Consider the following 11,678-nt stretch of genomic DNA (forward strand, 5'->3'; position numbering starts at 1 on the left):
AACTTAGTGTTTACTATTTAATAAAGAAAAAGTTGTACTAAAAAAGATCGCAGTATGTCTGTATATTTATCTGTTTGTGTAGTCAAAAAAATGCACGTTCAAGCGTCCCATCGTTGTTCTTTTCGAACCTGACATTGTGATATAATTCTGCCCTGCGGGTGGCGCTTTAACTGGCGAAGCCGGTCGCCTAGTGAATTTATTTTCCCGCAGAAGAAGAATTTTGTCAGTCGCCCTTCTTAGCTCTCAGTAAGGCGCCTGCTTGCAGCCTGCCCGTCTCTCTCCCTTCCTCCCCACCCGATTGCCTGTCTGCCCGGCCGCTGCCGTCCAACGCGGCCACCTGTATATTCCACCATGGCGACCAGCGCAAAGCGAAAGCAAGAGGAGACTCATTTAAAGATGCTCCGGGAAATGACTAGTCTTCCCGCGAATAGGAAATGCTTCGACTGTGATCAGCGCGGCCCGACCTATGTCAACATGACAGTGGGCTCCTTCGTCTGCACCACCTGCTCCGGCATCTTGTAAGTCCGATTCTCATTTTTGTCGTCCACCCGGTGAGGACGAGGCGTTTGCCGGGAGGAGAAGGGGAAAGCCGGGGAGCACAGCTGGTGGCTGACTTGGCGGTTCCGTTAGCACGTATGCTAACGTTCCAGTCAAGTCGAGACGCGTTCAGTCCCAGGCCGTGGTCGTGTGGCCGGCTCCGTAAAAATTGAAATAAAGCTTGGACTGGAGTGTTTAAAGGGACATTTAATCTGAAAAAAATGTCGAAGTGGATTAGTGGAACATGATCTCGTGGGTGTTGTTTGTGTGTGTCCCGGTAAGGGACGAATCGTTGACAGAGGTGGCGAAAGCACTCCGACTCCGTACTTAGCACCAATTCCATTTTTGTCTTAAAGTAAAACAGCGCAGACACTCAAATGTACACAAGTGAAAACAATTTCGACTGTCGTTTATGTACTATAAAAAGTAGAAGTACTGATTCAACTGCTTTTCGTGAATTTAAAAAAAAATGCCGAGAGTCTGAAGCGTACTCTAGTGAAAAACATTTTTTATTGTCCATCACATATAGGTGGCCAACACACTGAAGCTGTCTTTAGTCGAAGTTCTGTATCGATATTTTTGTAGAAAACGGTCAAAATATAAATACTGATTGAACTCTTGTAGTCAAAGAAAAGTATAGACAAAAAATATATTTGCATACAAATGTATAAATGAGTTTCTTTTCTTCACTGTGAGTTATTTTGATTTGAAAAGTACACATATTTGTTTTCAAAAGTTTGGAATACAAGTGAAAAATTGTTGAAAGTGGGCCACTTCTCACACACACCCTAAAGAGCCCCCAAACATTTGGGGAAATAACCCTCGTTCTGTCATAGATGGCAGACTACCTTACATAAATGTTTTTACAAATCCTTTTCCTCATTCAATGAGGCGAAAAGGGAACTGCAAAGTTGCGTTTACCAGCATTCTCACATCCTTCCACACTTTTTGCTCAGCGTGGATTCCGGCCTCACCTCTATAGTACAGTACCACCAGTGTTGTTTTTAAATCCCTTCCCAAAGACTTTTTTTTTCCTACCAGGACTTTACTACTCCTCCACCAGACTACTGGGAACTGTCCGTAGCCTCAAGTCTCCCCAACAGCTTTTTAGCAAGCTTTGTGTGGGAGAGAGGGTTTACGGTATTCGTTTTCTTTCAGCAATTCCTTCAGCAATCCATCCAGCATTGCCAAAAAATACCCTCTCTTCCTCTGCCGCATGCTTTCTGGTCTCTTTCACACGCATACACATATTCAACGTTAGCTGTTAAAAATTCCACGGGGAGCTTTGTCAGTAAATAAAACGCATGGCTTAGCTTTCGAGTTGTAGGCGTTGAACGCGAGATGCCGGGAAATATATGCTTCCCGTCACACCGCAGAACGCGTCCATGTTTTGATACGCCCCGTTACATACTGTCGGCTGTAGCCGTGCGCACCGCGTTTTACAACGGCGGCTGAGATTACACCTCCACAGTGTAACTGGCAAATATTTTTACAGTGTAGAAATCTCGCAAGGCATCCACGGCAGTCGTGGCCTCTCACTTTTCTTCTTAAGCTCTCCCTGCTAACGGTGGATTTCATTGGAGAAGAACTTAATTCATTGGTGGCAGATGCCGTTGAGTGCAGTGCGGTCAGTGGATGACCCTTTCCCAACAATAAAAATTCTGCTGACTCGTCTGAGTCCTCTGTTGGAATTTTCTTTACATCCTGTCTTTGTTTGGTATATACGCTACTCTATGCTTGCTTGTACACGACACTTGTGAGAAAATTGACCCACTGGTCACCCCAGGTAGTTTCAAATGAATGTCACCATCTTCACCATCGTGTCTCTTGCGGTAGTCAGGTGACTTGTCCAAGTCTTCAAAATGCAAATCTTGGAGTGTAATTCTGTGTTGTTTGGTAAGGTTTATTTTTCTGGTTTATCTGTTAAATGATCGACGTATCAGTGTCACATTCTAGTCATGATAATGGCTTGTGCGTTTTAACCCGAGCATGAGGACAAAGAACATTTCAAACTTGGTTTTATGGAGACTCCACACATGAAGCTTTCCGAGTGATTTACTCGTGATCATTCAGCTTTGGTTTGAATTCAAGGACTGCCGTCAATGCACGCCGCTGTTTTTTATTTTTCGTCTTTGCTGCTGTCACGCGGGCTCACACACAGGCACACACCAATACACACACACACACCCTTGGGTTGCATCTGGCCTCTCATATATTTTAGCTAACCAACCCCCCCCCCCTCTCCACAGGCGAGGGCTGAACCCCCCACACAGAGTGAAGTCGATTTCTATGACTACTTTCACGCAGCAAGAAATTGACTTCCTACAGAAACACAGCAATGAGGTAACACGCACACTTGCGCAACATTGTCAAGCATCTTTGAATAGTCATGACGCTCTGGCTTTAATTATGAAGTCACGTTTTGGCATTTTTTAAAAATCTGTTTTGTCAACTTTATTGGAATTCCTTCTCTTGACTCCCCCCCTCCATTCCTCCCATTTTTTTGTCATCCCCTCCCCTTCCCTACTACTTTGTCTCACCTCTCTCTCTGTCACCCCCACCGAACACCCTCTCCCTCCCTCATCATTCCTCTAAATCCCCCTCCACCCCGCTATAGGTTTGTAAACACATCTGGTTGGGCCTCTATGATGACAGGACGTCAGTTGTTCCAGATTTCCGGGAGCCACAGAAAGTGAAAGAGTTCCTCCAGGAAAAATATGAAAAGAAAAGATGGTATCCCGAATTTATTGTTAGCAGTTTTTTTTTTACATATTCTCACATGAAACTGTGATTTGGTTGTTTGCGGCCACTATTATACTGTTATATTGACGCCATTAAGTAGAAATAATGCACCTTTGTTCTTCATTTCTGCATCGAGTACCTAGGCCTTCAGTGAGGTTTTATTCGGCTTCATCCATCTCTTAAATTTGCTGCGGTGATAGAAAGACTACAGCGCTATTCACGGGAGAGAGCAACCAGCAACAAGTCCCATTGCTCAAGTAGTTGAAATTACATCAGCCAGCTCAACCGATTCCGAAGGTCTTGGGGAAATGATATCGACTTGGCAACTCATAGTCTGAAATCTGATTGGGACAAAAAAAATTAATAAATAACATCCACATCCTGGAAGCAGTGCGGCCCAGATAAACGCTCCAAAATGAAGAGAGTCTGTTAGAAATTAATGATGACAATTTCAAACAACAATTTTCAGAATTCAGATTGTAAATGTAGCACAGTGTTGAGGTCAGCAGAGAAGCCCGCTGCTCGAATCCAAAGATTTTTTTGGGCATTTAAACTCCAGTGTTCGCCTTCACTCATGAGAATGAAACTTCTAAGTCTTATTTTTATTCTTAAATCTCCCTGAATTTGAAGGTATGTGCCTCCAGACCAGGCAAGGTCAGTCATAAGTGTCCAGGCGTCTGTGTCTGGCTCCTCCGCCAGCAGCACTGGCAGCACCCCGGAAGTGCAGCCTCTCAAGACTTTACAGCTCAACAAGACACCCCTTCGTCAAGTAAGCAAATGCGCACTGAAACCCGCCCTTCAAGCTTTTTCGAAATATAATTTTGGAGGGGGAAAATGTACTTTTAACCGATTATACCTTCTGCCCAGTCCCCGGGGTTGGGGCGCTCCCAGGCTCACATCACAGCCCAAGAGAAAAAGTTTGACCTGCTGTCCGACTTGGGTGGTGACATCTTTGCCGCCCCGCCTGCCCAAGCGGTCCCCACCACCAACTTTGCCAACTTTGCACATTTTCCAAGCCAATCAGGTAAACAAAACAAACACCAAAGAGAAAAAAAACAACGTACACCCTGTCATCATTCCATCCCATGACTCTTTCATTCCTCATCCCATTTCACGTTTGTGGTTGGCAGCAGCAACTCAAGGTAACCCAGACAGCAACTTTGCCAACTTCGATGCATTCGGGAACACCGCAATTCCTTCCCATCTGAGCACGTCACCCCCCTCAAAGTCCTTTCCCACAGGTACCCTAACCCCCACCATTTCCACCAGTTTGTCCACATTTACTCATCTCACACTTTCATTTTTTTAAAATTATATTTATATTGGGGTCTATATACTGTACATGGGTATCAAGTTGCACTCCAGTTTACTCGGACCAACTGGTTTCGTATCCACACGGTGATAGCGGTGGCAAAGTTCTTGTGGTGCATCCGCGACAGTCGTGGTCTGCCACGTTTGCCCACCCCTGTCATCGATAGCCTAAAACGGGGGCAGCCGTGGCCGCTGGCAACGGCGTAAACGCAGCCCAGACAATGTGAAAGCTTCGACCTAACTCACTGTGTAAATATAGAGCATGTCTGAAAAATGTCCATAATGCGTCTTTAAAACACGATTTAAACAGGAGGAGGCGTGCCAATTCCGTCCAGGTCAAGTGCTCTCCCCATCCAGTCCCAAAGTGGGAGCTGCACAGAGGATCGCTACGCCGCTCTGGCCGAGTTAGACAACAAGCTAAGCTCCTCGATAGGCAACAATGTGCAAGGGTGAGACATGAGTGGACATCTATTTTCGCATACATTTTTTTTTTCCTCTTTATGGGATCAACTCTCGTGTTCCAAATACTTGGTCTTTGTCCTTCATTAATTTTATGATTGCAGCACGTTCAAACAAAGCTGGGACTTTGCAAAAAAAAAAAGAAAAAAAGCTACATACAGGTTTTGGAGAAACATATGCTGCTATTCCTCTTTTTCATCGACGTTGCGTTAAGAACCGTGAAGCACGGCAGCCGAGACCTTGTGGCTCAAAAAAAGGGTGATGTAATACAGTGACAAGCATGACCCTGTCCCAGCTTTTTTTTTTAATGTGTTGCAGCCATAAAATTATTGTTTTAAAAAGTGAATGATTTGCTAAAAATCAAGTTTGTCTATTTGGTGATGAACTATCTTGTCTTTGTAGTGTCTACACATAAATCTAGGTTGAACACGATTTGCAAAGGACCGTATTCTGTTTTTATTGATGTTTAACACAACATCCCAACTTCATTGGAATTGGGTTTGTATTAGTGAAAACAAAAGATGGACATGTGGGAATTTTGAATGGCAAGAATGTAATAACGCAGGCTTGTCGTGACAGGAATTTATTTGGTCCAGTACTTGGCTCATCTCCAGCCCAGAATGCCCCTGTTCTACCCAGCATGCAACCCGGCTTTGGAGGTAACCGCTTTCAGAGTGATGCTTTTTGGTGTGCGAATAATTGTTTCAGTCTCGTAATATGTGAGCCAGTCTGGCGAAAAGAGTCTGCAGGTCGCAAGGATTAGTTATGAGGAGATGACAAAAATAGTAGGACTGACATGTCTTCAAAAATCCTCTCCTTGATATTCATTTCCCAAACATTAGAATTGTGGTTGAAGTGAATGAAGGTAAGCGATTAGTCGACAATGTGCATCATTTTTACACCGAGGGTCGCGGGGGTGCTGGAGCCTCTCCCAGCTCTCTTCGGGCAGTAGGCGGGGGACACCCTGAACTGGTTGCCAGCCAATGGCAGGGCACACAGAGACGAACAACCAATATACTGTATATCTCAAGCTTCAGTTTCAAATCGATCTTCAGATTTAGCATTTAGTCAAAGCCGCTCACACACGTGTTTCAAGATTGGCTTTTTTAAGACGGAGCCTTCCATTTAGGTGTTCCTTCCACAAATCCCTTCGTTGCCGCGGCTGTTGCCTCAGAGATGGCCACCAATCCCTTCCAGGCCAATGGCAGAGCTCCAGCTTCAGGTGTGTGCATGTTTTTGTCCTTGTTTTTTTTTTTTTCTCTCCTTTAAACCACACGTCACATTTTTTCCTTGGGTTGGGGTTCGGTGAGGCCAAGTATGTAACGCATACGGCCCATTTCTGTATGTGTGTGTCTATATTTCAAATTAATTTCACCCACTTAAAATTGGTTAATGAAATTGCTTTTTTAAATTCATGAAATAATGATTAGCAAATTTATTCATGGTAAATTGTAGGATGAAAAATCTCTCAACGCATTCTTAAAGTGTCCCGATTAAACCACAGTGTGTCGTTGACAGACACACTTCAACTTTTTCTTTGTTTTTTTTTTTTTAAATCCCTCATTTCTGAGTGACCTGGCCCATCTGTCCATTTTCAAAATTCAACCGTGGCCCTCGAGCGCAAAAGTTTGCCCATCCCTCAGTCGATGTTCAAGCAAGCTTTAATTATTGCCCGTGTTCTCAGAACTGTTTCCTCCCTGTGGTGTGTCTTTGTTGCGTATGTGTGTTGTAGCCGCCTCATTTGGTACTGGCTCTATGAGCATGCCGGCTGGCTTTGGGAATTCGTCTTCATACTGCCTCCCGACCAGTTTCAGCGGAAACTTCCAGCAGCAATTCCCTGGCCAGGCTCCCATCCCTTACTCTCAGCCGGGGGCCTACCACCCTCAGTCCAATGGTTAGTGGCCTCCCGCATCCCCGTGTCCTTTTGTGTACCCGCTTTTTCTACCCATGCAGCATCTGCCGTTTATTTCCGCTGCATGCCTTTCTCAGGCAGTTTATAATTTTTTTTCCTTTCAGAGCATGATGGCTATTCGCCTTGCAAATTGTCGCTTCTGCATGCAGGGAACGAAAAGTCACAGATTGTCACGGGCAGCTGCTGTGCTGTGATTTGAAGTTGCAGATCGGTTGTCAGTTCACTGAGGGATTGTTATTGATATCAAGGGTTCTTTTGAAACTTTTTGAGCCAAGGGGGCCCCAAAATATTCACGACCTGGTGGACCAGAAAGTAATCAGCCAAATTCAATGTTATTCAATATTTTTTAAGACTGCAACAGTGTGTTTCTGAAAAGATGAGAAAGATGGATCAGGTACAGCGCAAGAGTCGGACCCGCTTTAAGTTCCTTTTTTTAAAGTGTGTATTATTATATAGGTCATAAAGTTGCACCCCAGTATTCTTGTTGTGGGACCTTTTTGTACCTATATTGTTGTATTGGAGTCGTGAAATTTTGTTGCACGAATGTGTAATGACAATCCAATCCAATCCAATAATATGGTGCAGATCTTAATAAAGTCTTGGATATACGGAGTTTCAACCATAATCTACGTATAAATAAGAATGATTACGATAATGAGGATGAAAACTGTGAAACAAGGAAACCATGTAAAATCCGAAAAAGAATTGGAAAAAGTTATTGTCTTTAAAATAAAAGAAATAATAATGAAGGGCTGTCAGATTCATTGTTTTATTTTTTTTTTTTGATGTGCTGTCAATAATGCGCGTTTTTAAAATGATGCAACATTAATGGGAGACGGTATTTTGCGGAGCTCCAAGACACGTCTTACGGTGTACCCCCGGTGACGTTTTCTTATTAACAATAAGAAGTTCTATGTGGCCCTTCTAGGCGCAACAAAGCGTTTAATTGGTCATTATGTGAGCCCTTGGCGCTGTGATGTCATTTGCAGTCAACAGCAAAGTGGCCGCCCCATGAGATGGATTAAAAAAAAATGGCTGCATTTTGCTGCTTAATCCGCATTATTCATCATAATATTGTAGTAGGGCCACAAAACATACGTCCGACAATATTTTGAACTTGACTTCTCTTTAAATCCACTCCCGAATACAATTTGGCATGTTGGGGTTTGTTCCGCTCTCACTTCTTCTGTACTGTTTCACTCGCTCCTTATCGAACAATTATTTGTGAAGTGTTCTAAAGTTGAAGGATTGTGTTTGTCTTTCTCCCCGAGGCCCTGCATTCCCAGTCTACGGTCCAACCAAGCCCTCCGTAACGCCGTTCGGTCACCCCATGGCTGGTCCTGGAGCATCTGGTAACCCCTTCATGGTGAGCGTGCAGTCTTAAGTTACCGTTATGCCCCTTGTGACAGAAACTGGACCATCATTCTCACATCACCTCCACAAATACTTTTTTTGTCACTGCTTCCGCAAATGACGACGAAATTGAGGTTGTGTCAAGTGCGGTTGACATCTTGGGACAGCTTTTTTTCCAAACCAGGAGAGCAGTAAAACACCTGTGAACCTTCTTGTCATTGCAGGCGGGAGCCCCCACCGGGCCATCCAGCTCAACAAACCCGTTCCTGTAGCACAACTCCCAGTCCTCACCACTAGAGGGCAGCATGCAGCACATTAGTCGACACACCGTTCCGTCACGCTATTTTAGTGGCACTACATTTCTTTCCACACAAAAAGAAAACGTTTACACTTTGAAGGAGAACAAAGGACTTTATTTCAGACAAAGGGACTGTTAGCTTGAAAATGTTGGGACTATATACAGCACATTATTTTCTATTCTTGTTATTTGTTTATGCCTGTATGCTGTGTGCATATCATCATTTGTAATCATATTGACGTCTGATGTATAACGAGGATCATGTTGGCAGAGGTGAGTAGTCACACCTTGTGTAAAACCCACTACACACTATTTTCAGGGGAAGGTTTACAATGTCTCATCCGTCACCTGGGTTTGACCCGACCGTAGACATGCAAGTACAGTATTTCATTTCAATAAGGGATTTGTTTTTATTATTCTAGCATGAATGCAACTAAACTGGCACTTAGGCCCAAATTGTCCATGAATAGCCTTCGCAACCAGAGATACACTTGCCTATAAACAAAAGAAGCTTGCATAAACTCTATAAACCCACACAGGTTGGTTGGCCTGATGTGTTGCCGATAGCAAAAAAATAAATAAAGTGCAGCCAAAGGTCTTTAGTTGGAAATCAAAGCTAGATCTTATGTGTAATCCAACCTTGGCAAGTGGAGATGAGCACAAATGCAGTAAAGCATCACAAACATTTGGAGCAAGTGTGCAAAATGTTCCAATTCACCGCTCATCGTTGGAGCATTTCTGATGAACAGGCCTCCACAATGTTCACGATGTGTGAACCATGTTCATGTGAGCTTCCTCAGTGTGGGTCCCACTGCATTCAGCTCTGAGTTTGCGCTCAATTTAGGCCTTGCTTTGTTCTAGGTTTACTTGGACTCCAGACATGTCTTGGGGTCGCAATTGTGCCGCGCGTGACTAATAAATAAATTTCCTGTTTTTCTTGTCTTTACAAGAATAGCTCAGTCATTGTGTACATATATAAATATATGTATAAATAAATTAAAAGATTTTTAAATACTGCATATCCGGATGGTTATTTCAACGAGAATCAACGGTACAGGGAGCTGTCAAGATGCATATCGTGCATGTGGGGGCGACCAATGAGCCAATAAAAGAAACAAATGAGTCCGCACAGAGGGAATAGTCACGTGGTGTGAGTGTTGCGTACAGAGTACACAGTGCGTTACGTGCCAGAAGTCATTGAGCGCGGTTACTATGGAAACGGATTAAAAAAACTGTCATGGCGTCCCTGTTGACAGATCCGCTGTTTGAAATCTCAGGACGGGGTCCCTCAACAAATAAAAACTACTATAATTGTGTCGTTACTAAGGACGACGTAAGTACACGAAGTTAAATGGCCATTGTCGAAAGTTTTCTGACTTTTGACATGCTTTTCGGTCAGCGAGCGCCGAGTGCAATTGACCACTTAGCCGTTACGGGCAGCCATTCTCGCTGACCAGCTCCCGTTCTCGTATCTATAAAATTGATAATTGTATTCTTTAAATTCACCCCTCGGAGCGGGACAGTATTAATTTGATAGTTTTCTGAAGTCGACAAAATCATTTAGTCTGGCGATTTACATAAAATGCATCCGTAGTCATCGAGAGAATCGTGCAACAAAATAAAAATGCCACAAAAACTATATACAGGACTGAAATAATGATGACCTCCTTTCAATTTACTCCCAAATGTACCCGTGTGAAATCTGGCATCGGTTGGGAATTGCTGTACTGTGTCGTCCCTTAACTGTAAAATCCTTGTAATACACACAGGTAATTTGGAGATGGTGGATGATATCTCCCCGAGCTGTATACAGGCTTTCAAAGCCTGGTCAATTGATCATGTCACACGAGGACTTCCTGGATGACAACAAACTACAAAGTAAGGACTTTGTACAATATAAGAAATTAACCATTTGTATTGAGTTAATTGCCCTCATATGGAACTCTCCGACATAAATTGTTAGATTCAAGATCCGCCTCTATAAGCATAAGTGGTGTAACGTAATGTATCAGGGAATACGTACTATTATAAGTATAGCGTACATAATTTATAGCACGTGTAGACATGGTCTAAGTGCCTTTAATGTCCGCCTAATTTGTCTTGACAAAAATATCTTGCTCCATTGAAGATGACATCCGCACGATCTTTGGCTATGGTGCCTTGCAGTACACCAAGGCTCTATGCCAAGGCCAGTTTGATTACCTGGCACGTCTCCCTGACTCTTTACTTCTGCAAATCGTCAACCATCTGGAGATAGAAGATGTGGGTCAACTTGGGCGAACTTCGCGCAGGTTCAGACAGGTGAGTATTCCCATTGCACAAAAATAAAAATGCGCCTCAGTGTTCACTAAAAGCAGATTTTGTTTTTTACCTGTCCACTGGAATTTAATAAATACGGTGAAAACTAGAAATAGAAAAACGGGTGATCTCGCCTTTTTCGCACTCCCCGTGTAATGCAGATTTTTTTTCTGTGAAATGTCATTTTTTAATGTTGTGAAATATTTTTACAGCGTGTTGAAAAAGTGTGTTTAAATAAGTTTGAAAGTGTGCAGTGAAGGAAATCTTTGGCCTTTTGAATTTACAGTGTTGTACTTCTCAACTCTGTTTGTTAGTTATGTGGCTCAGAGGAGTTCTGGGAGCAGGCAGTTCGCCGTTGCTGCAAAACAGTTTCCCCCGAGGTTCCCGCGCTGGCGCAAGAAGTGGGTTGGCGTCGAATCTTTTTCACCAACAAATTGCAGCTGCAGAAACTCATCAGCCGCCGCCGGCTGAGGGCCGAGGAGGAGATGACCGAGCTGACTCCAGAGAAAAGGTCAGAGACATCTCGTTCCGCCCTAAAACCAGTCGCCGAGGTGGAACACACAATGGAAGGATGAGAGCACAAAAAATAAAAAATTTAACAATTCCATATTTTGCCTCCTGTTGTATTATTTTGATTCGCCACTTATATAACTTGCTTCCATTATTTCTTTTGAGTATTCCCATTCTTTGGTTGTATTATTCAAATCGTTTGTTGAGCCCTTGCTAAGAGATAATTATCCAACTGAATATTACCACCCAAAATAAATT

General features: G+C 43.4%; 2 protein-coding genes across 5 annotated transcripts; both read left to right on the forward strand.

The window, feature by feature from the left end:
- The first annotated feature begins 211 nt into the window (after window positions 1-211).
- On the forward strand, window positions 212-9,195 carry agfg1b (ArfGAP with FG repeats 1b). Of its 4 annotated transcripts, none has more exons than XM_052087144.1 (12): window positions 212-518; window positions 2,787-2,880; window positions 3,155-3,270; window positions 3,910-4,048; window positions 4,147-4,303; window positions 4,410-4,520; window positions 4,901-5,039; window positions 5,629-5,708; window positions 6,179-6,271; window positions 6,782-6,943; window positions 8,233-8,327; window positions 8,539-9,195. In XM_052087144.1, the coding sequence occupies exons 1-12, from the start codon at window positions 352-354 to the stop codon at window positions 8,584-8,586; spliced, it is 1,401 nt and encodes a 466-aa protein (XP_051943104.1). In that variant the 5' UTR covers window positions 212-351; the 3' UTR covers window positions 8,587-9,195. The 4 variants fall into 4 exon arrangements, with proteins under 4 accessions (XP_051943104.1, XP_051943105.1, XP_051943107.1 ...); XM_052087145.1 differs by having other exon boundaries at window positions 4,413-4,520; XM_052087147.1 differs by lacking the exon at window positions 6,782-6,943.
- A 488-nt stretch (window positions 9,196-9,683) lies between these two features.
- Window positions 9,684-11,602, forward strand: fbxo36b (F-box protein 36b). Its single transcript, XM_052087148.1, has 4 exons — window positions 9,684-9,945; window positions 10,382-10,490; window positions 10,741-10,913; window positions 11,225-11,602. The coding sequence occupies exons 1-4, from the start codon at window positions 9,850-9,852 to the stop codon at window positions 11,483-11,485; spliced, it is 639 nt and encodes a 212-aa protein (XP_051943108.1). The 5' UTR covers window positions 9,684-9,849; the 3' UTR covers window positions 11,486-11,602.
- Window positions 11,603-11,678: the final 76 nt, after the last annotated feature.

The sequence above is a fragment of the Hippocampus zosterae genome, chromosome 15 (genome assembly GCF_025434085.1).
Source record: "Hippocampus zosterae strain Florida chromosome 15, ASM2543408v3, whole genome shotgun sequence".
Classification (NCBI taxonomy): domain Eukaryota; kingdom Metazoa; phylum Chordata; class Actinopteri; order Syngnathiformes; family Syngnathidae; genus Hippocampus; species Hippocampus zosterae.